Here is a 26,418-nt window from a genome sequence, read left to right on the forward strand (position 1 = left end):
CAAACAGAAAAAAGCAAAACAAACAAATCTTCAGCACAATGATGCCAAAGCCCACAACCCCCCCCCCCAACACTTCCAGTGCAACCCCAGACCCACAACTCCTCCCTCCCGCCCCTTTGCGGTCCGACCCCAAACCCCACAACTCCTCCCGCCCCCTTGCGGTCCGACCCCAAACCCCACAACTCCTCCCCCTCCCGCCCCCTTGCGCTGCGACCCCAAACCCCACAACTCCTCCCCCTCCCGCCCCCTTGCGCTGCGACCCCAAACCCCACAACTCCTCCCGCCCCTTTGCGGTCCGACCCCAAACCCCACAACTCCTCCCCCTCCCGCCCCCTTGCGCTGCGACCCCAAACCCCACAACTCCTCCCGCCCCTTTGCGGTCCGACCCCAAACCCCACAACTCCTCCCCCTCCCGCCCCCTTGCGCTGCGACCCCAAACCCCACAACTCCTCCCCCTCCCGCCCCCTTGCGCTGCGACCCCAAACCCCACAACTCCTCCCCCTCCCGCCCCCTTGCGCTGCGACCCCAAACCCCACAACTCCTCCCCCTCCCGCCCCTTTGCGCTGCGACCCCAAACCCCACAACTCCTCTCCCTCCCGCCCCCTTGCGGTGCGACCCCAAACCCCACAACTCCTCCCCCTCCCGCCCCCTTGCGCTGCGACCCCAAACCCCACAACTCCTCCCGCCCCTTTGCGGTCCGACCCCAAACCCCACAACTCCTCCCCCTCCCGCCCCCTTGCGGTGCGACCCCAAACCCCACAACTCCTCCCCCTCCCGCCCCTTTGCGGTCCGACCCCAACCCCCACAACTCGCCCCCCCCCCCTTCACCCTCCTGCGGCGCGACCCAAACCCACAAACACGTGGCGTGCGGGCGCCAGCAGCCTCGCCCCCTCCCGCCCCGTGAGCGCGCACGTACGCGTTCCCGCCACGCCGAGCCTGAGCACGTGGGGACGGCCGCTGGGACGGCAGCGGAGTCGGGGCCTTGGCGAAGCCGGCGTGAGGTGAAGGGCTGGGGGCAAAGCGGGTCGGGAGCCGGGGGAGAGACCATGTGGCTACGGGGGGAAGCAGGGCGATACCAAGTGGGGAGCGGGAGGGGCGAGTCTAGACAGGGGGTGGCTGCGCGCTCCCGGCCACCCCAGATGCGCGCTCTGGCGGTGGGAGCGCGCGCCGTCATGGGCGCGCATCCCCTGTTGCTCCGCTAGGGGGCGCTGAGGTAAACCACAGCCGCAGGGCTCTCAGGGGCGGGGTCTGTTGGGGGGGCGGGGCTTTAGCCTAGGGGTGTCTTGGGGGGGTCCCATTGATTCTGGGGGATGAGGGCTTGGGCAGTAGGGTCCCTTTTGGTTCTTGGGGGGTGGGGGCCTTTTGTTCTGGAGGGGTGGATGGAGGTCAGAAACTCCAGGAAGACCACTAGGGACTTTGATTTTACATGGCTGGCAATCGGATACTATGGTGATGGACGGCCCTATAAAACCCTAAGATAGATCCATGAAACAAAACTTCGTCAGAGAGGCTGTTGAACTGTCATTGGTATTAGTGCGGTGGAAGTGCCTTGGTATCAACCTGGTTATCTTTTGCATTGCTGATAATTTTACCAAGAACTGCACCTATTCTGGAACAAGGAGTAGGAGGATAATATTCATCATGCTAAACTAAAGCAGTGTTTCTCAACAGCTGGTCCATGGCTCTGGTCCCTGAGATCTCTCTGGCACAGTTTAGGAAGGCAGCAAGCAGGTCCCTAATATCAAAAAGGTTGAGAAACACTTGACTAGAGTACCCCCTTTCTCTTCCCCATACGTGCATAGAGTTGAAAAGGTCCTTACCCTACACCTAATTTCAGTAGCCCTCTATTCTAACATACATTTCTATTGCAATCCTCCATTGGGTGTTTTTGTTGGTTGGTACTGATACATTTTAAATGTTTCACACAATGAAATTTACATTATAGATTCCTGGGGGGAATCAGTTTTAATTAAACTAGATTCAAGTAACAAGTTTCTGTTACTAACAAAATTGTACCTTACTTGATTGCTGTCCTGCTCTCTTCTGGGAACTTTGATCTGAAGTGTGATCCAATAGCTAGAACAGAGTCTGGACTCTGCTCCCTGGTTTATGACTGGTTTGCTCTGTGACTTTGGGCAGGTCACTTCACTTCCTTGGCCTTAGTTTCCTTATTAGTAAATTGGAGATACTATGACCACCATATTGACCTCTAACAGAATTCATTGCCTGGTGCATCAGTTAATGTTTGTGAAGCACTTAGATCCTTGAATTAAATTACTTATTTTCTTTTCTGACAGGAATATAGTTGTCCTGGCACTGTTGCACGAGAAGGGGAGAATATACAGCCGGCCAACTCACAGCTCTTAAAAGCAGTTATCGGTTCTATAAAGTCCACTAACTTAGCTGTGATGACCCTGCTCCTAGAGGAAACTTTCGCTACTCCGTGAAGGAAATTTCTGTTTTCAACTCTCAGGACTTCAAGGACTCTTTTATTAATCACAAATAAGCAGTGAGGAAGAGGCTAAATCTGCCTAGTACAAATATATAAAACCGTAAAGGCCCAGCTCATGGTTCTGCAGAGCTAATGAAGGACATCTTATAGCAAAGTACTCAAGATTCATGATGTTACGGTTACTTGGCAATCACCACCTTTACTGGGGTCACATCAATCTTCTCTTCAGATAAGTGATGATCCTGGAGCTCCAGATTTCTTAATACTATGAATTGTATCTTTCTGCATTTGGTTTCTTCTCTCACCTGTGTAGAGAACAGACTTTCAGCCACGTCAAATGATCTCTGTTGCAATGACTGACAGTCCTTTTGCTTGAGTAGTTGGTACAATCTTAGAGGAGCTTATCTTTTCTAGGGGCTGTATAACAGCCTGCTCTCTTTCAATTGGATGGTACCCTGGTAGACACATTAGCTGGTGTTCGTGTTACACTGAAGAGTGTTGTACAAGGAAGGGTGCTTTTATTGCTGTCCTGAAGAAGAACACAACCGTGTGAGCAGGATGGAGCGCCTGGCCTCCTTCAGCAGTAAGTACAATAAATAGAGCTTTACAGAGAGGACTTAAAAACATCTGCCCTCGCTTGAAGGCTTTATCCTCCAATGGGGGTTGCTGAGAAATAGGGTATTTTGATCCACGCGATGGTTTTTGCCCCAGAACCGTCATAAGATAATTTGATGGGGGCCCTCGGTGGATCAGAGGATTGGTAATGGAAATAGTCTAGTTGAATAAACAAATTAAGTATCCTAATTGTTTATTTAAATATAAAGTTTTAAATAAAATATAAATATCCCACTGAATAAATCTGTCACAAAGAAACCCACAGACCACTACACAGCATTAATTAACTCCCTTCTTGACAAACTTAGAGAGGCCAAGGCTTGAATTGGCTATAGAAACAGAACACCTTTCTCGCCCCGACAGACTGTTGTTTTAGGCTGTTTTGGGGGCAAACAGATGGGACAGCTGCCACTTCCTGTGCTGTGCAGTCTCCCTAGATAAATATATTACTTTGGTCTCCTGGTCTGTGATTCAGCCAGCTTTCAGACGCACTGAATCATAGATACTAGAGTTAGAAAGGACCTCTTTGGTCTTCCAGCCCGTGCTGCTTGCATTTCTGCAGGATAGTATTCATAGATTTCAAAGGATCGACTTTCATTGCACAAGTTTAAGACGCCCAGCACATCACAGCATCCGGCCCAAGTGATGATCTATAATTTCACCATCTCTGGGAAGATGTCAAGGTGAGGCTCTCTCTAGCAGCTGAAGTTGGACGAGGAACTTCCAACAGATAGTTGAGGAAGCTGAAACTGCATTAGAGAAGAAAGGGTTACATCAGCTGTAACATGTAAACTCTTATTGCCTAAACAGTTTATTTTTAAAAATGTAATATCAACTGAAGAGACCACACAGGATGTAGATACACTGCTAACTTTATTTTATAAATACAAGGTTCTAGTGGTTATGGATGATTGCGTAAACAACAATATCATGCTTGTGTTGCATTCAATTTCCTTCAGCGTATTTTCTTGTTGATTTCATAGACGACCCTTTTGATAAACCACCTTGCCGAGGCTGCTCTTCCTACCTCATGGAACCGTACATCAAATGTGCAGAATGTGGGCCTCCTCCCTTTCTCCTGTGTTTGCAGGTAAGCTGAGTGTAAACGTGGAAGTGTATGCCTTGTTGAGAACCAGGTCGTCAAAGCTATTTCTAAATGATAAACCATTGCCTATCACCTTTTAGTTGCTAGTCAGTCTCATATCAACTCATGTTCATCTGACAAATATTTGCTCAGAGACAGGGAAATGGTAGAGAAAATGTTGGAGGGTGGGAGAAATGTGGAATTCAGCATGAGCAGGTGAAGGAAGTCTTTGATTAGGCACCCATGGACACAGAGAGAATGACATGGTGTAGTGGTCTACACAGATAGACCATACCTTTTATTTCTCAGGTCTTATCTAAGCGGAATTCCTTTTAAATTGCAGTACATAGCTGTGAACCATCCTCAATATAGTATTAAACGGGGAAAGATGGGTGACAAGTTATTTCTTCCTTTAACTAAAGGGAAATTTTATTCTTCTAGTACTTTTCTGCATATAAATGTCTGTGCTCTGTCCTCTAGAATGAGCCACTGTGAAAACAGTCCAACAACAGATTAACTCAAATTGGGGTTTTTGTGTGTAGAGGGGACTAAATTACTGTAAAAATCCACTTTTATCTATAAAGTGGACAATTTTTGTTAGTTAGTGCACAATAAAAAAAAACAAAACAGAACTTAAATGTATTCTCAAGGAAGAGGCAGGAAAATAACATGGTTATAATCTTTTATTTTGCAGTGTTTCACACGAGGATTTGAGTATAAGAAACACCAGAGCGATCATACTTATGAAATCATGGTAAGTATACAATTTAAATTATCTTTCTTCATCTTGGGTTCTGTTATCCTTTTATAGAAGTTAGACCCATGTTTACTAATCTCACATTAAAAGTCTGTTAGATACACAACCTCGTTTTCAGAATTTTATAACTGTCAGAAAACTAACCCAGCAGCAGATTTTTTTATTTTATTTTTTTAAATTAGGGTCATCCAATGAAATTGTAAACAGCAGGTTTAATCCAAACAAGAGGAGGTACTTATTTCACGCAACCCACAACTAACCTATGGAATTCATTGCCATGGGATGTTGTGATGGCCAAAAGTATAACTAGGTTCAAAGAAAGAACTGGATAAGTTCATGAAGGAAAGATCCATCAATGGCTATTAGCCAGGATGGTCAGGATACAATCCCGTGCTCGGGGTGATTCTAAACACGAACTACCAGAAACTGGGAGTGGAAGATGGGTGGTTCTGTACACTGCCCCTGAAGCTCTAGTACTGTCTGCTGTCAGAGACAGGATATGGGGCAAGATAGACCATAGTCTGACCAGTATGGCAGCTCTTATGTTCTTACTAAAATTAAAGAAAAAATATCCATATCTAACACTATGGAATGATGCAAAGGTTTTTTAATTTGTGTTTTATTGTCCATATATGGCTCACAGGCTTTCATTAGAAAAATTGGTAGACAGTTATTTTATCATATGGACAAATTGCTTCCTCCCTCCCCCAGTGAAAAAGTTTAAAGAAATTTCTTTTAAAACACAATTTCGATTTCATTTCATGACACTACACTTTTTTGAATTACAGCTGGTCGATACATTAAATGTTGCTGTATTTAGAGCTTCTCTAATGACAGTTTCACAAACTAGCAGTAATTATGGTAGATGGCTTATTGACATAAAACTGCCTTGGGACAAAGTGAAGCTTTTAAACGGTCAGTACCAAAGCAGCTTGAGCGCTTACTGCCAGATAGCACCAGAATTTCATTGATTCTGTAGGTGGTGATCTATACAGAGAGGGACCCTGAGATTTGTTCTTTTTTCTCTCCAGACGTCAGATTTTCCTGTTCTGGATCCCAGCTGGACAGCTCAGGAGGAAATGGCACTTCTAGAGGCCGTGATGGACTGTGGATTTGGAAACTGGTGAGAATTTAGTGCCTGAACCAAAGCCCATTGAAATCAAGTCTTTCCATTGACTTCTGAGAGCTTTGGGTTAGGATTTGAGTGCTGAATATTGTGGCACACAACATAGCATATTCCTCATGGGTGAGAGTCCAATCTAACCATTAGTGTGGAGGAATGAAAGATCAAGAGGTCCGTTCCCAGCTCTACCACTGACTGTGTGTGACATTGAGGAAGGCACTGAAGGCCTAATCCTGAGAGATTAGGTGCAGAACTCCCTCAGCTCCCACAGAAGTCATTGGAATTTGTGGGAGCTTGACATCTAGCACAATCAGGCCTTTAATTTCACCCTGCCTCAGTTTACTCATATGTAAACTGCCTTAAGACAAAGGTTCGCAAACTGTGGTCTGTGGCCCACAGATGGTCCATAAAGCTTGTGGTCAGCTGAGAGCTGGCTGGTCACATGGTGCTGGCTCTTCTTGTTTCCAGCTGCTATATCACATTAAAGATAATTACTTTTCTGGTATTAGTCTGTATTCAAATAATTGTAGTTAGGCTTTTGCAAATTAGAGGAGATCATGCTTGCAATTGGGAGCCATCTCCCTTCCCATTCACAAGACAATGCCTGTATTAAGATGTGGTCCATACTTAACAGCCAGATTGTAAAGTTAACAGAACTCCAGGCTCTGCTTTAAACAGAACAACATGAGGTCTCATGAATATAATTGCAGACAAAATTAAATTGGAAAACCTGTTCGAATTTCCATTTAGAACATAGGATAAAGGACTGTGTCATCGAGTCCAGTCCTGTTGTTGCAGGCAACTCGCTCAGATAATCCCATAAAGTTTTATCAAGCTCCTTCTTAAAACTAGTTAGGTTGTTTGCTCCCACTACGCGTATTGGAAGGCTATTACAGAACTTTGCTCCTCTGATGGTTAGAAACCATCATCTAAATTTCCAACCTACATTTATTCATAGCCAGTTCATATATTCTTGTGCCAACATTGTCCTTTAGCTTAAAAAGCTCTTCTCCATCCCTGCTATTTACTTTCTATAACTACATCTGGGGAGAAATCATATTCCCCCCTCAGCCTTCATTTTGCTAGGCTGAACATACCAAGCTCTCTTTAAATAATTCTTTTTTCCATTAGTGAAAAATCAGCCAATTTCTGTGGGATTTTCCCCTCCTTAGGCAGGACGTGGCCAATCAGATGTGCACAAAAGCAAAGGAGGAGTGTGAGAAACATTATATGAAACACTTCATCAACAATCCCTTGTTTGCATCTACGTTGCTGAATTTGAAGCAGGCAGAAGAGGCACAAAACGCTGACACGGCCATTCCATTCCACCGTAAGTATCCACCGTAGGGATGGACACTGGATTTCTTTGCACAGTCTCTAAGATAAAATATTCAGAGAATTGATTGAACCTTGGAGAAGGGTGCGTACTTTGCTTTTACTCAGAAAGGAGAGTAATATTTGGTCTGTGGATCACCATAGAATATTTAAGAATAGGATTTTCCATATACCAGACCAAGCCTTTTGGTACATAAAATATACTGCACTCCATTAGGTGCATTGTGGGAGAGTGAGGGAATGAAGTCACCTGATGTTGAACCCAAGAAGGTGAACCCCCCAAAAATGCTCCTGGTCAACACTATGGACAGAGGATTCTCTGAGGAACGTAGTGTACCTCACCTTATCCCAATGGACTCAGCACTTTTACCCATCCTAATTACTAAATAATAAGGCTGTCTTAACTAAACTAATTCCTCCTGCACCTGAAAAGGGAATACTCTTTTCTAGAACTGCAGTCTGTTTTGCAATTACATGTCAAATTAAAATATCCACAGCAACTAAAACCCATATTTTTTTCAGCTGCTGATGATCCTCCACGACCTACCTTTGATTCCTTGCTCTCCAGGGACATGGCTGGGTACATGCCAGCTAGAGCTGACTTTATTGAGGTAGAAATCTCTCTTGTCTTATTTTGTTGTTGCTACCGATTAGGGACACATACACACACTCACTCATTCTATCTACAGATTTTCTTTAATATTCATATAAAAAGTATTAAAGGAAATGAGGGGATTGGATGATAAAACCAAGGATAGCCATGACCTTAGAATCATAGAATATCAGGGTTGGAAGGGACCTCAGGAGGTCATCTAGTCCAACCCCCTGCTCAAAGCAGGGCCAATCCCCCACTAAATCATCCCAGTCAGGGCTTCGTCAAGCCTGACCTTAAAAACCTCTAAGGAAGGAGATTCCACCACCTCCCTAGGTAACCCATTCCAGTGCTTCACCACCCTCCTAGTGAAAAAGTTTTTCCTAATATCCAACCTAAACCTCCCCCACTGCAACTTGAGACCATTACTCCTTGTTCTGTCATCTGGTACCACTGAGAACAGTCTAGATCCATCCTCTTTGGAACCCCTTTTCAGGTAGTTGAAAGCAGCAATCAAATCCCCCCTCATTCTTCTTTTCTGCAGATCTTACTTTAGGGGGTTCCATTTATAATCAGAGAGGTGTATTAAAGGGCCTGAGAAGCAGCTAACTGTGACTTTGTGAATAAGCTTTGTAAGTAAGGCATGCCATTAGCATTACCAAAAGTCTGATAATGAATGACTCTTATGCAAGAAGGCTACAGTGTGAATGAGATGCTCAACAAAAGGGGGCAGCTTATTTTTAGTTTACTTTCCCTAGAGACGCATGCATTTGACCTGATTCAAAGCTAATTGAAGTTCACAAGAAGGCTCCTGTTGCTTTCAATTTCTTTTGATCAGGCCCATGGTTACAAAGTCCTCTTACAAAGCTTCTATTCATTCAGTGATCACTAATGTCATAATTAACGTACCAGGATAAAGTCAATCCTAAAATAAGCAGGCACAGCCCCCATTGGCCCATGTTATTGTTCAATTTTTGCGCAGAATTTTCCACACAGAGTAGGAGCAATGGCAGTTACCTGGTAGATGATATTATATTTAAATTGTTCTCCACTTGGATGCTTGTGTATTTCTGCTACAGTCATTGGTGCGGTAGATTATTCTTCCACTAATTAAAACCCCAGTAGGGTTTTTCCATCTGGTGTGTACCTTGCATAAGGATGTAGTCTTGTAAAGCCATGCTTAACTTGACTTTTTTTTGTGGGGAGGGAATGGTCTTTAGTAAATATCTCTATTTTCAGTATTCTTCAGCTCTGTCATCTGCTCCAGTGAGTTATCAAGGTTCCTAGAATTAACTAGTGAGCACTTGTTGGTCTTCTTTGAACAGGAGTTTGACAACTATGCTGAATGGGATTTGAGAGATATAGATTTTGTGGAAGATGATTCAGACATTTTACATGGTAAGTCCCATGTCTTGGGAAGAATGTTTGAAAGTGGTGTCTCAAAATGCCTGGTCAACGTTGTTCAATTGATTTTTCTGCACATATGGGTTTTTGGGGTAAAGTTTCAATTTTAATAGAATTCTCTCAATTGTGTGTGCTGGGTATAACACTTGCATTTCTATAGTGTATTTCAATCCAGTGCTCCTGCCATAACTTTAACAATGGGTGTACAGGATACATTTACTCTAAAGAGATCGCCTTACCCACCACTGAAATGTAGCCAACTGTAAGGTGGAACATTTTAATAAGGCCCAACTACATCGTGCCGCACTTTAGGAAAGGAAGTCAGGAATACTATATCCAATAGAAACTGCAGGGAGAATTTGGGTAGGCATATGGTATTACCAGAGCTAGAGTTTTGCCAGGTTACAGGCATCTTCCCTAGAATATCTGTGTAAAGAACTATGATACAGTCATGGATCTTAAGAGGTCAGAGCCTGGATTTTACCCTGATCTGAAAGGTAGCACCTCATGCAACACAGTGTCAGCTAACACCATGCTGTGGCATTGCTTCAGTACTGACTTAGATGCAACAGTGCCATCTAGTGAATTACTAATACCACTTCCTGTTGCATCTAGGTGTTGCTTGAAAGTCTTCCCACCTGTCCTAATCCTGCTTAGTTTGTGAAATCTGCTAGCAGGATGGTATTGATACAGGCAACAGTAGGTGGTGCGCAGATTAAGCCCTGTGCAGTGAGTTCAAAATATGCTCTTGAGATATTGTGATCTTTGTTCAGCCAAGTGAATACACTGAACTGCATTGGCATAGTTGAATACAAAGATTTCCTTTTCCTCTCCATGAAAAGGAGGATTACTCTCACAGCTTCTAATATTGTTCAGAGAAGAGCTTCTAATAAGAGTTCGCTGAAATTCTGCGAATAAGTTTTGCCTAATTGGTACCAAACAAAAGGAAGTATTAGAATTGAATTAGGTTTAAATCCTTGGGGGAAAGAGGTTTTCTGGTCTCTCTCATTTATAAACATGTTGAATATTCAACAGTACCGTGCTCACATTTCAGAGTTCTCCATCTAATTATCGGGGGGCTGGTTTTCATTCTTTATGTAACCCTGACCATGAAAGCCTTAGTGTTTCTTGGAGTCACAGAGGAAACTCCAGTTCCACATAGCCCAGTCATTCCAAATTTCAGTGTGAAGTTTAGCAGGACACAGCAGAGAACATGGTGTTGTAATCTTTAAACCTTCTCTTGACTCCCAGGAAATATTTCCATCTGTAAACTATAATCTTGGAATAGCAACAGTTTGTCTGCATTATAAATCAGTCTCTCATTCCTTTATAAAGCTTACCTCAGGAAGTCACCGACTAGTGTGCATTGTGCAGAGGTTCAACATGCTCTCTCTGACAAAAAAGTTCTTCCTCTTTAAACACGTGTGGAAAGAAATTATGCGTAAATACAGCTGCTCTTGTTTCCTCCATTAACTCCTGGCTATTCGAAAAGCAAGCAAATAAATAAATAGTGTCCTGGTTCTGTTCGCTAATTCATCTATTTTAGCCTATTCATACATTTGCTATTCACAGTAACCAGTTTACCAACACAATCTTCCACATCAATTGCATGCTCTCTCCTCCTCCCCCAACATTAGCCATTTAAGATATCCCTCAAAGAGGTACAGCACAGAACTCAGAGCCCAGTGAAGGAGAGTGGATAAGGAGACTGTAAGCCATCTTTGTACTCTCCCAGTCCTTGGCTGTTCTGGGGGCAGGAGAAGTCCTCCAATGTACCAGAGGCCTAAGTTATGACAGTCTCCCCTGGTTGTCTTGTGGGCCACAGCACTGCCTGGAATTCCTGCAGCTTGTCCCAATATGTCCCTCCTGCTCCCAGCTTCTCCTCCTGGCATACCATCTTCACTGGGGCTTGTGAGAAGGGCCAGGATAGGCAGCTGTACTCTATCAGCCACATCTGGGGTACTTAGGGCTCCTTCAAAAGGCTCCAGCCCTCTTACTCAGCATAAAGGGGACTAGCACAGGGATGAGGATCTCACAAAGCGTTCTCACAGATAGGAATTTTTCCTCCCTAACATTTAGCCTACATTTGTTTTGGTTTTGTTTTTAAGAAAGCCAAACGTTTTCTTCCGTGTTCCTACCATAACCATTGTGTTAAAAATGAATTTTTGAAATCTAATTTACTTTCTACGTCTTGCTTCGGGAAATTCACTCTGATTAGACAATGAAAATGAACTGGGCAGATTCGTTTTATGGTCATCTTCTCTTTCAGGTCTAAGCTACCTGACCCCTGTCCCTTTAATTTCATCCTAATTATATTTCCTTGCATTGCTCTACACAGTTTCTCACTACTCCCACAAGAAAGAGAAATGCAGTTTAACATAAGGCATCTAGACTCCCAAATGTCTTTTATCAGGAGCACAGAATGCTTGTGATTGCTGAATCATCCAGCTTCTTACCACCCGGGATAATCTGTATCCTTCACTTTTACTTCTTGAAGCTGACAAGATGGCTTCAGGAGCAGCGTGAAATACATTATTACGGTTAACTCTTTGTGTGCAGCACATATAAGTTGGTAAGTGTGTGCAGGTAGATAATTGATATCGCAATTAAATATAGTATAATGGATAGAATGAAAGAAACAAATCATTACCGATCTGTAATTCAGTCAGGGGCTTTTGAAAAATCTTAGAAACTGAGTTTTTATTAGAGACTGAATTATAGTGTTAATTATTAATCCTCATCCAGACTTTCTCCTACCCCCTCCCCTCTCCCCAAAAAAAGATTTTTACTTTTAACATCAGAAAGCATTTTACCAAGGCTGTCTGCAGACTTTGAAGAAGTGATTAGATATAGACTAAAACTCTGATTGTGCTGGCGTGAAAACGTGTGACATGAAACCTGGCAATGTCCTTTTAAACGTACTGTTTTTAAAACACTACACAATGTTTATTCCTGAGACAGCCCTAGAGGAGGCTCTGCTATAGCTGTCTAAAATAGATTCCTTAAGATTTTTCTCTCCTCTGGGAAGGGGTGAGTTTGGATTATATCCAATGTGTGCCTACAAAGCCAGGAGCACACTGGGAATTACATAAATTAATTTACATTCTTCCTATTGTATGGATGAGTGATGCCAACTAGTGGATTAGTTGGCCTGAAACATGTCTTTCATTCACTGCCACTCAGGTTTCTGCAGAGCAGATGCTGTTAGAGAAGGGAATTGGAAGGGTAGGGCAAACTATATTTGGATATACGCTAGCACATGCACAGTTTTTTTGGTTTCAAAGTGGAGGAAATAGCCTTGCCTATTATTGGAAGCTATACTGATCATTTCTTATCTTTTCCCATAATGGACACTTTGACTGTGACATCACCTTGGATTTCCTTGGTCATAAGGTCAACAGCTGTCTCTCCAGCATTCTCCAAGGGGAAAAACATAGGCAGATCATTTTAATTCTTGTAGCATCTCTTTTCTCATTACCATGCAGCATGTAGCATAGTAGTAGTCTGGGTTATTCATGCATTCCAGATCTTGTAATCAGTTGCTTCTATGTGAATGTGTCGATAAAGAAAAGACAACTGCAATGAATGTGAATTTTCTCTGTGTGAGAGATCCATTTTTTTCCTTCATTTGCTCTGGTAAATGTTCACTCCCCTACCCAATCAATCATAATTTCTTTCAGAACGCTTTAAATTCAAGTGAATGCATCAGAAATACAATCCTCCAGTTGCAGGTGACCAATTACTGGTGGTATTTATAGAGTTTCTCCAATGCAATCTCTGTCTACTCAAAGTTCTTCCCAAACAAATCCCAGAAAATAATATGACAGCTTAGCTTTTGGGAGCCTTAAAAATACAAAGGTTTTATATTCAGTGATTCCTGTACTTTGTAAGGTATTTCATTCATATCTAACTTACTACATTTCTCATTCTTTTCTCCCTGAATCTAAGCAAGGAATAGAGAATTTGTTAATACTGCCTTGTTGCTGGGCTAAGAAACCCAAGCAAATCTATATTTAAATATACACCATGTCCTCCCATTGCCCTATGTTAAAAAGAACAAGGACATTGTAGCTTTCCTATTGCTATGATTTAGTAATCTGTTGCATCCAGATTCTGTATCAGATAAAAGTTCTAAGACATCGGGATTTTAGCTTGTCAGACTTTAATTTGGACACTGATTTCACATAAGTCAAAATACTGTATTATCCTGAAGATGCTACATAAATAAAAAGGAACATCAAATGAACTTAGAACTGGCTTCTGAGCTCATACCCTAACCCTTCCGAGTTTCCAATAAAGAGGGATGGCCAAACCTTATGGCACAGAGGGCTACACTGGCCATTTGCCTGGAGACTAGGAGCCACATGTAATTTACACATAAATATACATATGGTATATTTTAAAATATCAAGTAAATTCCCACAGCTATGCTTACTGCAGCCTGCCTCTTCATTACTAGATTAATTGCTAATTGATTTGACTCTCCATTAATAAACTGCACTTGTCCTTATCCTGCAGCAACAGGGAGAGGGTGGTCATGCATGGACCATGTTTCTGGGCTCTGCTACACTTTGGATACATCTGTTCATACAGTGTATTGAGGTGGAGGGAGAAATACTCTTGCTTGGTTTCACAGATTTGCATGTTGTCTCTGCAAACTATAAATCCATTGTAGAATCTTAAGCCTGTTCTTTCTGGGAAAACATTAAAATAAGTAACACTGAGAGAAAAATCCAATCCAGAAATCAACACACACGGCTTATTTAGCAAGATGGGTCTTTGAATTATTTAACAGAATTATGAAGCTAGTCCTAGTGGAAGAGCTGGGTGTCTACTTTATCTGCTCTCTCCAGAATGTGCCAAGAAAATTTATTAACCTCAGTGTATCTGTGAAAATGAGTTGCAGAATCTATAGGTGGATTAGCCAGAAGAATTTTAGACAGTTTCTTATAGAAAGAGATGGTTTCTAACAACAAGCAAGTTTTCTCCGTACTTGTTGAGAACTGCCCTCTTGGGTCTCTTTTGGTTGATAACTTTTTTTTTTTATATTTTGCTAACTAGCTAAAAATCTTCTAGGTAATTTCTGAGAGTCTCAGCAAAGTCTACTCTGAATTGTCTCTATTCAGATCTCAGTCTTTTTAGCTCTTGGCATTCCTTTAATCCCCTTCCTTATTTCTCTGCAGGCTAGTCCTTCTCCAAAGGAAACATATCAAATATTAAGCCTAACCATTTGCTTTTCAGGGAAGTATAAAGGGCAAAATGTTTTCCCTTTTGCGAAAAACAAAAAGTCCTTAATATCAATAGTAAGATAGTAACTTTGGTCTAAGGAGAGGGGAAAAGGGATTCAGGGTCTCAAGATTCATATTCATGTGTGTGATAGTGTTAGGAAAAATAAGTGAAATCAATTTTACAAATAGGGGTGTGTAGTATGCACCAACCTAGCCTGTAGTACAGTGGCGGGCAACCTGTGACCCGCGCCGCTTTCCGCAGCTCCCACTGGCTGGGAACGGCGAACCACGGCCACCGGGAGCTGCGGGTGGCTGTGCCTGCGGACGGTCAATGTAAACGAACTGTCTCGCAGCCTGCCAGCAGATTACCCTGACGGGCCGTGTGCGGGTCGCAGGTTGCCCACCACTGCTGTAGTAGCTTTATGCTGCTGTACAGTTCAGAGGTTTGGGATTTTTAACATCTTGAAGCAAAGGCAGCCAGCCTGCTTTGTACAAGTGAAGTGGGCCTTTTCAGGCTGTGATGAACACAGGTTTTTGGGGGATCTGGGGAGAAGCCTGGTGTGATAATCTCGTACGTGATTAATCTGTTTTTCTGATCTTCCTTTCTATACTTGGCAGCTTTGAAGATTGCAGTTGTAGATATCTATCACTCCAGGTTAAAGGAAAGGCAGAGGAGAAAAAAGTGAGTTCTCAACCAGTGATTGTAGTCCAGAGCTTCAATATTCACGGTGTTATGTTATCCTGATATTAAGTGTAATTGATTTTAACTAGCACCTTCCAGAAGGATCCCAAAAACCTAATACTGAGGGAAAACTTCTCCTGTTAGAGCAGATCTCAACTCTGCTATTCTGCTTTCCCTACGTGCACAGAATACAGATCAGCCACATGGATCTCAGCAGGAGAATTTAACACTTCAACAGACTAGGAAGTATGCAGATTCACACACAACAGAACTAATTTGTACATATTGGTGAAATTCCCCCTGGCCAAAGGATCTGCACAAGCTTCTACACACCTTAAACTTCCATGTAAGATATCAAAACAAGGCAGAAGCGACATATAGGCCTTGTGCTCGCCATATGCACAGTGGTGAATTTCACCAGTTGAGTACTTTCAATACAAGCATCTCAAAGCAATTTATAAATAACTAACCCTTCAGCATCCCTGTGAGATAATATACCCATTTTGTAGAGTGGGACACTAAGGTTAAATGAAGTCTCAGCGAGTTAGTGGTAGATCCAGATGTAGAAACCAGCAATCCTAACTCAGCTCCCTTCTCTAATCACCGTGCTGTCAGGCCAGGCGTACTTAGACCCTGGTTTAGGAGACCTGACTCCCAGTCTCCTACTCTTACTAAACCCAATCCCTTTCCATAGATATGATCGCATCATGATGGTTAGTACACTAGAGCCTCTTTTCCTAAGTGTCTGAGGACACATAATACAGATAACTATGTATTGCTAATATGAGGTGGTTAAATAAAGTTTGAATACTTTATTCAACAAATTTTATGACTCTAGAATTATTCATTGAATCTTCCAAATACTTTGTCCAGTTTTTGTAAGTTATTCATCCTTTTACTGCCAGGGCCAAGATGATTAACAACTTTGGAGCAAAACTTGTCCCTCCCTCCTCCCAGAATAAAAGGTCAACACAACATGTTATTTTGAAGGGTAGTTGAAAGAGAAGGAGACTCAATTAGACCTGCCCTTCCTTCTCCCAATTCAAAAATATTTATGTGTGGCATAAACTACATGATGATACATAGTGTGTCTTATTAAAAAAAGGTGTCTTAACCCCTATAGTTGTGTACAGCACATTGGTGTCAGTGGCTGTTAAGTTTTTTAATAGACCAAGCAGGACAAAACCCTAAGAGAACATAAAACTCCTAACGTCACTGACACAACGCCTATTAAATCCTGTTCTACTTGGGATGGAAAAACACTTGTGCAGTTTATGTAAATAGAGAGAGGAAGTAATATGCTTCATAGATTTAAGTTCAGCCACAACCTTGCCTAACAAAAAGTTACTCAAAAAGCAAGCGTGCTCTCTCTCTCTCTCTCTCTCTCAAAAGTTGTGTGTATATAAAATAACCACACACACAGGCAATATCCATGTGATAATTGCAGAGCCCTGTGACCATCTCACACACCTGTGACCATCTCACCTATCCTCTGCCCATTAACTCATTTCCTTGGGGCTAGTCTAACATTCTAACCTCATGAGCGGCTTTAAAACAGCCACTTTGTTGTTTTGTTTTGTTTTTTAAATCAAGTGTGGAACTTGCTTTTAGCTTTGGCTGGGCAAGACATAAGACATTCAAGAGACATGACATTTGGGTTTAGAAAAGCTATTTTAGATCCTTTTAAGAGGTTATATATAGCTCTTTTTGAGCCCTGCCGGTTGGACTCATGGTAACGAACATAGCTATCCCAAACTCATGCTGACTAATCGTTTATAAAATATCATGTATTCCCCGTTTATAGAGTTAGAACTTGTGTAAAATTGTATAAATATTACCAGAACCCCTTTGACGTTTGTATTTGTTCACTAATAAATGAGTTATTACTTATTACTACTATTTCTTTTTTAATTATAGAATTATAAGAGACCATGGCCTCATCAACCTCAGAAAATTTCAGAGTAAGTACTAAATACAGCTTTTTGTTTTAAAATGGCTTTAAGCCAAAGTTAGAGAGAGACTTTAAATGCTGGATATTTGCAGTGTACATTATAGAATGGTTTACGCATACTATGTCCAAAATATTGTCAATCAACACCTAGTTATCATACATTAGGACTTAGAATTGCATGTTGCGGGCACCATAGCATTCTTTGTCACTTTGATTGTAATTTTGTCACCATAGGGAGAATATCAAACTTGGACCCATAGGGTGGTTACAGATTATGGTGACATGTTCAGATTCCTTTAGTCTTTTATTGGTGGGATTTATGTTCCCTCTCTCATTAAAAGTAATATCAGATGTGATTTTAACTCATGGCTTTTAAGGTTCTTTTAAAAAAAAAATTGTTATGATCATGACATGTGACTTGGTTTGAGGAAGTATTGCTAGAATTACAATACTACCTCGGGGCCACAATCTGATCGGGCCCCTTTACAACACAGAGGCCCTGTCTACACTAGGGAATTTTAGTGAAAAAAAAATTCCACCAGGTCAGCTGCCCTGGTAGCAACACCAGTACGATTTTTAGTGGGGATTAGGATCCAGGGGCGTATTTTACCACCATGTCAGTTACAACCAGTGGGAATTTTGGCTACATGTGTAGACTTGCCTTTTTTTTTTTTTTTTAAAGCATTTGTCCCTACCATGGTGCGAACTTGTATCATGTGAAGGGAACTATTAGCAGTTACCATATGAAGAGGATTCTTCTCCCCCCACAAAATGCCTAGCTATCCCAATTCCCCTGCCCAGCATAAAGATATTGCTCACAGAGGTCACTATTTTTTTTTTTTATTGCAGTTCTGGAGAGACGATACCCAAAGGAGGTCCAAGACCTTTATGAAACAATGCGACGGTTTGCAAGAATTTTAGGCCCAGTGGAGCATGACAAGTTCATTGAAAGCCATGCACGTAGGTGTTTTATTGACTTTGTTCACGTTTAAGCTGTTCAGTGAAAGTAAGCATTTAAGAGGGTGACAGATTGTTATATTAGTTGTCAATGGCCTTCTCTAAATAGATACTAATACAGGTTTTCCTCCTCCCCTCCCACCCATCTACCTCAGATAAAATAAATATGGCCCTGGGTGGGTATACTAAATAATCCTCAGCTCTTATTGGTGCATTGTCCATTGAGTTATATTTGAGAGTATTGTTGGATATGTCAGATAATGAAATACTACAGTCCTATGCTAACTTGTCTAGTCCTTCCTCTTTGTGACAAGATCACTGTTTGTGCACTGCCATGCTATACCATAGAAAGAGTAAAATACCTATGACCTAAGTTTATATTGGGGTTAAGTCAGCGGTTAATTGTATATTCCATAAGATACATGTGTGCTGTCTCAGCTAGGATGTAATTATACAGCACAGCCTCTATTAAGCGCCTCACCTTAAATGGTTTAAAACTGTTCCATCATCTAATTGGCCAAATTCTTTTTGCATAATTATAAAGTGCATCGCAGCGTGTCCTGGTCAAATTCCAGTGCGGGTAATTGCATCCTGCTTACCTAAATTCTGTGGCTTTGTTGGGGGGAAAATTACTCTTCATTAGCAAGCACAAAGCAACATGTGAACAGCTGTCCTGTTCCATGCCAGATGTGGCTGCATTTCATGACACAGCCAGATACTGAGCTAGGGTCTGACCCTACAAATCTTTACTCCTTTTGGGTGGTACTGACTCCAGCACCTAGTCCCATTGTCTTACTAGCCATAGGGAGGCCTTTTTATTTAATCTGAGCCCCCTTTGACATAGCCAGGGATACACATTAATTACATAAGGCTCCTGAGCAATATAGATACACTAATTTAAGGCAAACAAACTTTTTGCTTATTGTAAACTAACTGGTACTAGGAAGCTGTATAATTAAATCTCGAGTTAATAAGTATCCCCGAACTAGAGATAAAGGGCAAAGCTAGGTTAACTGCACTACTGAACTGACCACAGAGAAAGGGGATCCAAGCCAGGGAAAATCTTAAGACAGTCGAGTAATTAAAATCATGGATCACAGACAACGTAGGATAATGTAAGAGGTCTACAAGGCATATAGCTAGGGACTTTAAAACAAGGAAAACAAACACAGGATAGCTTTCCAAACATTGCCGCTTCCCCCCCCCCCTCCCTTGTAGAGAGGAATCATTTGAAAACCTCAGGTCTGTCATGTTCCAATCTCGGTATGTACAGAGTCCCTCTGTGACCAGAGTTACTTAGGGCTCAGTTCTGCTCTTGTTGATGTCAGCGAGAACAAAATCAGACCCTACATTCTCTATACAATTTCTCTACCTGTCAACTCGGGATATTCCTACTTAACTAACTGTGTTGTGAGGATTGTTAATGTTTGTAAAGTGTCTTATAAAAGTCCCACAGAGTAGCATCATTTGGCTCATCGATAGTAGGGCAGAGGAATTCCCTGAGCCTGAAGCTAAAATAGCTTTGCTGCACAATCCATCTAGAAGTGGTCTTACAAAATAAATCCGAGTTGCGATCAGATTATATCATACCACATCCAGTAATTTGTAGGTTCTGCTTGCTCAAGATCACAGATGGGCTAGTACAAAAAAGTTAATATTATCTGTGGCTATACACTTTAGTAACTGAACTGCCGACGAGTAAGGAATGTGCAGCAATGTTCACTAACAACAGCATTTTACCCACATTTGTTCTTTTTGGATTCCTCTGCTCTTTACTGTTGGGGGAAAACCAGTGGAATTTGAACTGCGAAGGGAAATAAAGCGTCTACAGGAATACAGGACGGCAGGAATCACTAACTTCTGTAGTAAGTACATGGGAGATTATTCAGCCTATTAGGATAGTGAAGGATGCTTAAGCTACATTTAGGATGTGTTAAATGAGAAGATTTTTTAAAAAAAATGTGTTTGACTCACTCTTTAGCTAAGAGAGTCTTCTATTAATAATGCATCAGGAGAGCAGTGGAGTTTTTTTAGAACTATTTTGAGTTGATGGATAGCCTGGTGAACGCACCATTGAGCAAAGCTCAACATAGTCATCACGCCAAAAAGCTATCAAAGCACTAGTATGGTAGCTCAGTAGCCATAAATGCTCTCCATGCCGGGGACAGGGCAGCTGCACTCTATCGACCAACAGGTGAAGAATGTGAAGGAAGGAATCAGACTTCAATCACACTTCCGGGGCTGAATGAGATTTTTTTTTTTTTATAGTAACTTATTTTTGCCCTGAAATTAAATATAACCCTGACACCCTCACATGACTCCACAAATACTTCCACTGAAATAATTTGCACTCACTTGAATAAGGATAGCAGAATCTGGCCCAATATTAGGGGACAATTCATTTCCTAGCTATTGAAGTAAGGGAACAGCAGGCTGAGAATTCTGGTTCAGCACAGTCCGTCAGAACGTGATGTATGTTTGCTGTAGGTGCAAGAACTTACGATCACCTCAAGAAGACGCGAGAGGAGGAGCGCCTAAAGCGCACGATGCTTTCCGAAGTCCTCCAGTACATCCAGGACAGCAGCGCCTGCCAGCAATGGCTCAGTCGACAAGCTGACATGTACGGTTACAGTAAGATTAGGCCTTTTCCATGCACAACTTTAATTGGAAAGATTCAACATTTCTTTCTATTGGCAGTAACAAATGTGTTTCCCAGATTAGTATGGAGGGAGAGGAGAATAGTCTCTAATTCATAGAAATTTTAAAAAAGCCCTAAGTGATGGAAATAGTGCTTAAGTGTCAAACAAAGAGAGACTAGGTAGGGTTCATAAAGTGTTGCAAACTGCATTTGACAACAACTGAACTGCTATCTTTAAATCCATTGCAGGAAACAAGGGTCTTCCCTTAGGGGTATTAATGAGAACACAGATGACATTTGATGTCCTTTCTGGCAGTGTGATCTTAGCGGCAGCAGCTTTATCAATATGTCATCTAAACTAAACTGGGGCTGTGAACAAAAGCTACAATGCACAGGAAGGAAACGTGTATCCTGTACAACTTGCATCCTGTACTGTCTAAGAATATAGTCTAGAGAAAAGGCTGTACTTTCCCTTTATCTCCTGCTGGGTACAGTTCAGTCTTCATCAACAGAAATCTAGCGTCCCTTTTTTTCCCCACTAGTCTCTATCTTTGGTTTTTATTCCTGGGCCAGTACTGGAAAGTGCTGCACACATGGAAATCCCTTTGACTTCAAGGATCAGGCTAATATATGTAAGTTGCTAAGCTTCATCTCTGGGTTATGCAAGTTGGATGTTCCAGTTGTTACAAGATGGGAAGAAGTAGCGTAGGGGCCAATTTTTGCAGCTGTTCTTATACAATGCATAGTTAATTTGACATTTCATTTCCTTGCAGTGATTCTGGCCTGAGTCCCACAATGCCAGTTGCTTCAAATTCAGGTAATTATTTTCTATGATGGAGCTATAATAAAAGCCCTAAGGGCTTGTCTACATGAACATTCAGGGCTTGTCTACACTTAGAGCACTGCAGTGGTGCAGAAGCGAGTGAAGATGCTACCTACGCCGACAAGAGAGTTCCTGGCAGCGTGGGTATTCTGCCTCTCCGAAAGGCAATAGCTATGTCAATGGGAGGGCTTCTACACTAGGGGTTAGGTCTGTATAACTGCGTCGCTGAAGGGTGTGGAATATTCACCCTCCTGAGCAACATAAATTTTGCCGACGGTGGCTATGTCTACACTACCTCCTAAGTGTTGTGTAGACTCTACCATGCATCGGTGATACTAGTCTGTTAGTTCAGGAGAGTGGCCTCTCTTGCTTGATTACAGAATTGTCCATCCGCAACCCTCATGCCCAAGTACAGTAAAAGTCAACACTGTCTAACTCACAAGTCATTGTGGATGCACAGTCAGTGGGTTGTTGCTGAATTTCTAGGTCCTTCTGGCTATACAGATAGAATCAGGCTTTATAGCTGCGTTATTGAGTGTGGCCAGGGAAAAGAGAAGAGTTTTTTCAGATTACACTGCAACAAGATTCAGGGTTGGTTTAAAAGATGGTAAAGATGTTCTGTCCTTTCCTTACTGTCATGTGGAGCTGCTTCTGGGTCTCTTTGCATGTCAGAGTGATGTGTGCATGACAAACCTATCAGTGTGCAGATGTGAGGAGTTTATATATGAATGACACACAAATATTAAGGTTGCAAAGTCAAGCACTCAGAAGTTAGAACATGCCAAAATTAAGGTTACCCATGCAACCATAATTCAATCCCCTTGTGCATATGTAGTATGGTACTGTCTTTAGTTACATGATCACATACAGCATTTCTGTGACTATCTTGGTTTTTAAAGAAATTCCATCATGTACACTCGTATCAATACCCACATTGGTGATATCGATTGGAGCTGAAATCCCACATAGGCACTTCTGAAAATCCACTAGGCACCTGTATACTTCTTTAGGCACCAAAAGCCTTTGAAAATCTAGCCCTTAACTCTTTCTGCTGGCCCCCTCCCAATATATAACTGCAGAAACTGATCTACAGTCTGACGTGAAAAGCAGCTCAGAGTGGCAAGCTTACCTCTTTCACTAACAGAAGATGGTCCAATAAAAGATACTACCTCATCTACCTGGTCTCTCTGATACCCTGGGACCAACACTGCAAATAGTGGAAGATACTGAATTTTTGCTTAGCATTTCAACTGCTTCTTTTGGAAATTTTCCATCTGGCTGCTTTGTTTCCAGTGGGCATTCATTTGCAGTTACACTTTATACATATTGCACTATTAGGTGGGGAAAATAGACCATTAAGCTTATCAGTAAAAAGATAACAATCCTGGTAGTTTCCTACAAAATTCCCGTTTCACGCTTGCTGTGAACTGTAGAACTGCACACAGTAAAGCCAGTCTACATACAAAGTTGCACTAATTTAGCTAAAAGTATGAGAGTCAATTTAGCTAAACAGGTGTAAAATGCTGTTTATTCTGTTTAAACTTGGCTCATGTCATTTTAGCTGAAGTTGATCCCTTGCAAATCCTATCTTAAAAAAGGTTAGTTAAGTGTTCACACAGGAATTTTAACTTAATCAATTGAAAACGCCATGTCTTTAGTTAAACTAGTGCAGCTTTGAAGTTGAGCCCTAAATAGCTGACCACAAACGCTTGGATTTTACTGGGTTAACATCATTGATGTCTGCCTTTTGAGACAAAACATCTGGAGAAACTGCAGCCTCCGAACTAGCATCGTAGGCTGTGAACATTGCTTTCCTTATTTCCATAGGTAGACGGAGCGCCCCCCCACTGAACCTCACGGGTCTCCCAGGCACAGAGAAACTTAACGAGAAGGAGAAAGAGGTAAGGAGAGGCGTGGAAATGAATGGGAAGACAGACCACCACCATGTAGCTATTTATCTTCAGACGCTGTCTTGTTGAGCTGTCTTAACCTTGTGAGCCTTTATGAGCTATATTATGTAGATCTAGCAAATGGGTTTACTGTAGTGCAAGAAGCTTGGGGAAGTTGTTACATTATAATGTGCAGAGTGTGATGTCCCTTACTCCACTCTGGTTTTATGAGAGCAACGTTTTCTTAATGAATGTTTTCTTTAAAATTGGCTGAGGATTTCTTTGAGGGCCCAACAGGAACCATCACTTGCTCCTAACAATGTTTTTTTCAATAGTTCAGCCAGCTCAGACCAAAGGACCAAACCTCAGTCAACCGTATTAGGCCAAACCTACCGAAGTTGAGTTATAACACCGTGATGATCAATGGAAGATGAAACAGTTCATTCTTGCTTTTTTGTGCTTTGTCCAAATTTCTGCCTTGGATGTGCATACTAGGCTCCTAGTAACGTCAGTGAGAGCTGCACGTTTCAAAGAGCAGAATTTGGCCTTCTTTAAGAGACTGTTTGTTAACTTGGCCTAGTACCATATAGAATACTATAGTTCATCTCCCAATTCCTATACGAGAGACTGACTTATCTGGCTAATTAAAAACAGCACTGGAAGGTTGATGGGAGTCCTATCTACTAATCTTTGAAATGGAAGATGGTGGTCTTGACGTGGAGGAAGACAGTAGAAACAAGGTCTTTATCTCGCCACCTATTCTACCAAGGAGCAAATGTCAGTACATTTGATGTGCACTAGATGAATTTTAGATTCCCTTTCCGCCACAGCAATCAACTGTGTTTTCCATTCATTGTATCTAGCAGTTGTGAAAAATCAGATCACAACTTCACCAGTGGATGTGGCATTTCTGGCTCCAGTCAGCATACAAATAATTTTGCCCGGGCATTAGTTTACAGGGGAGTTGGATTTCCTTGTCTGCAGAGTTCAGAGAAGGTCTCTCTTATTGAGACCTTGTGTCTCAGCTGATTTCTGTCAATGGGGTTCAGTCACTGAGCATTTCATTATTAAAAAGAAAGAGGCAGTCAGCATCTCCACTGGTACCCTTACAGCACAGAACTGAGGGGAAAGCCCATATTTGAGAGCCACATGGGACCTTTCCTGTCAAACAACAGAACCTGAGAGCTTTTTGGAATCAATATTTTCAGTCTGCAGGAGAGACTAGAGATTGTCACCTTAATAAGCTCAGTTGTTGTCAAATGCATAATGTCCACTCTGCACAATTTCCTGCCCTAAACTGCTAGAGGGCAAGTGCTGTGTGTATAGCTGCTTTTATAAAAGGGTATTTAAAAAAAAAAAAAAGCCGTAGTCTGTAGGGGATTAATAGACAGAAGCCCTGTCTGGCATTTGTCCAATATGCTGAACTGGTGGTTGTGAGTCTGTTCGGCATGTGCACTTGCCTTGGTCTGCACAGAACACCACCCACGCAGGATGCTAACACACGTCTGCAATATTAGGTTCTCACTCATCTCCCTAGTGTATTGTCAGTAAAGAATGCTTTCTAAAACAGCAACCAGCAGGAGAGCCCTCCTCTCAGCAAACTCTTCCTCTTATTACTTGCGGGTTGGACTCACTTGTAATTGCCATTTCCCCCCCCCCCCCCCCAGGGGAAAATAAGTGTGTTTTTGGTCGTCATTCCTTCCTCCCCCATCCCAGGGATTGCAAGACGAGCGAGTGTGGCAGATGTTAACGTTTATTAACTTTACCTTTGTCTTCCAGCTCTGTCAGATGGTGAGATTGGTCCCTGGAGCCTATTTAGAATATAAAGCTGCTTTAGTGAATGAGTGTAACAAGCAAGGAGGCTTGAGATTAGCCCAGGCTAGAGCACTCATCAAGATCGATGTGAACAAAACCAGGAAAATCTATGACTTCCTGATCAGAGAAGGATACATCACCAAAGCCTAAAGACACATGTAGAATCCCTGGCACGAGTGACATGTGGAGATGGCTTTGAAGTAGCTTTGACAGTACTGAAAGTTTTTAAACTTTGTTGAATCAAGGACACTTCTGTTTTTATTTTATTTTTTTTGGTAAAAAGTAGGGAACTTCGTCAAATTGTCTGAATACTGACATTTCTTGGTCTAGTTTTCTTTTGACTCTGCTGTATAAACACTCCTGTTGTCAGTATTATGCTGCCATGTACTTCCGAAAGAGTTGTGTGCCATATAAGCTAATATTAAATGTGAGTAGGCATTCATTTCTAACACCTTTTGTAGCTATAAAGAGAACCATGGGACTTGATTCTGCTAGCACTGTAAGTTAAGAACAGAACTGCAACCCCTAAAAACAATTCTCACTTGTAGTTTGTGTGGGTGAAGGGGTTTAGAAACTAATCCCCTCCCCTTCTCTCACTCCTTTGGGAAATTGTGTTGGTTTTCAGACGTGGTTTTCACGTGCTTGACGGTATAAAAATAGCGTTTGCAAGGGTTTGCTTTTTAAAATTCTAATGTGGAAGGAGGAGGGAAAAGTTACATTAGGAAGTACATTTATCTGTATTAGCGCATATCACAGCAAGAGTCAGAGACCCCACTCCAGTGTTGTTGTTTTTAAAAAGCTTAGTACACTCATTATTTGGTGACAAGTCAAGCTACAGGCAATTCTTAGACTTAAATCTCATTTTTTGTTGCACAATCCCAAAGGGAAGAGTGGATGTTTCAGCCAGAAGCAGGCCTTTTTCAAAACACACATAAACCATATACTGCCCCCGATCGATACCGGAGCTCCTCTATTCATCAAAACATCCAATTAAGACAAGTTACAAACCACTCAGGGAATGTCCTCTTTGAACTTAGGGACATGCTCACCTGTATTCCTGCATTCAGTGGGAA

At 42.0% G+C, this 26,418-nt stretch overlaps 1 protein-coding gene across 1 annotated transcript; it reads left to right on the forward strand.

The window, feature by feature from the left end:
- Positions 1-3,010: 3,010 nt before the first annotated feature.
- On the forward strand, positions 3,011-25,523 carry TADA2A (transcriptional adaptor 2A). The gene is made up of 15 exons (XM_065418392.1): positions 3,011-3,035; positions 4,051-4,157; positions 4,846-4,905; positions 5,940-6,031; positions 7,204-7,361; positions 7,889-7,977; positions 9,284-9,356; positions 15,209-15,272; positions 17,190-17,233; positions 18,073-18,183; positions 19,974-20,045; positions 20,668-20,800; positions 21,592-21,635; positions 23,469-23,542; positions 25,310-25,523. Exons 1-15 carry the CDS (start codon positions 3,011-3,013, stop codon positions 25,493-25,495), a joined length of 1,332 nt encoding a protein of 443 aa, XP_065274464.1. The 3' UTR covers positions 25,496-25,523.
- The last annotated feature ends 895 nt before the right edge of the window (positions 25,524-26,418 follow it).

Source organism: Emys orbicularis, chromosome 17 (genome assembly GCF_028017835.1).
Source record: "Emys orbicularis isolate rEmyOrb1 chromosome 17, rEmyOrb1.hap1, whole genome shotgun sequence".
In the NCBI taxonomy this organism is placed as follows: Eukaryota; Metazoa; Chordata; order Testudines; family Emydidae; genus Emys; species Emys orbicularis.

Bases quoted from the DNA above. Each gene is read 5' to 3' on its own strand.
- TADA2A (XM_065418392.1), top strand. From the start codon at position 3,011: ATGGAGCGCCTGGCCTCCTTCAGCA. The intron at 6,032-7,203 runs GTGAGAATTTAG...TCCCCTCCTTAG, and splicing joins GACTGTGGATTTGGAAACTG to GCAGGACGTGGCCAATCAGA. The intron at 7,978-9,283 runs GTAGAAATCTCT...TTCTTTGAACAG, and splicing joins CTAGAGCTGACTTTATTGAG to GAGTTTGACAACTATGCTGA.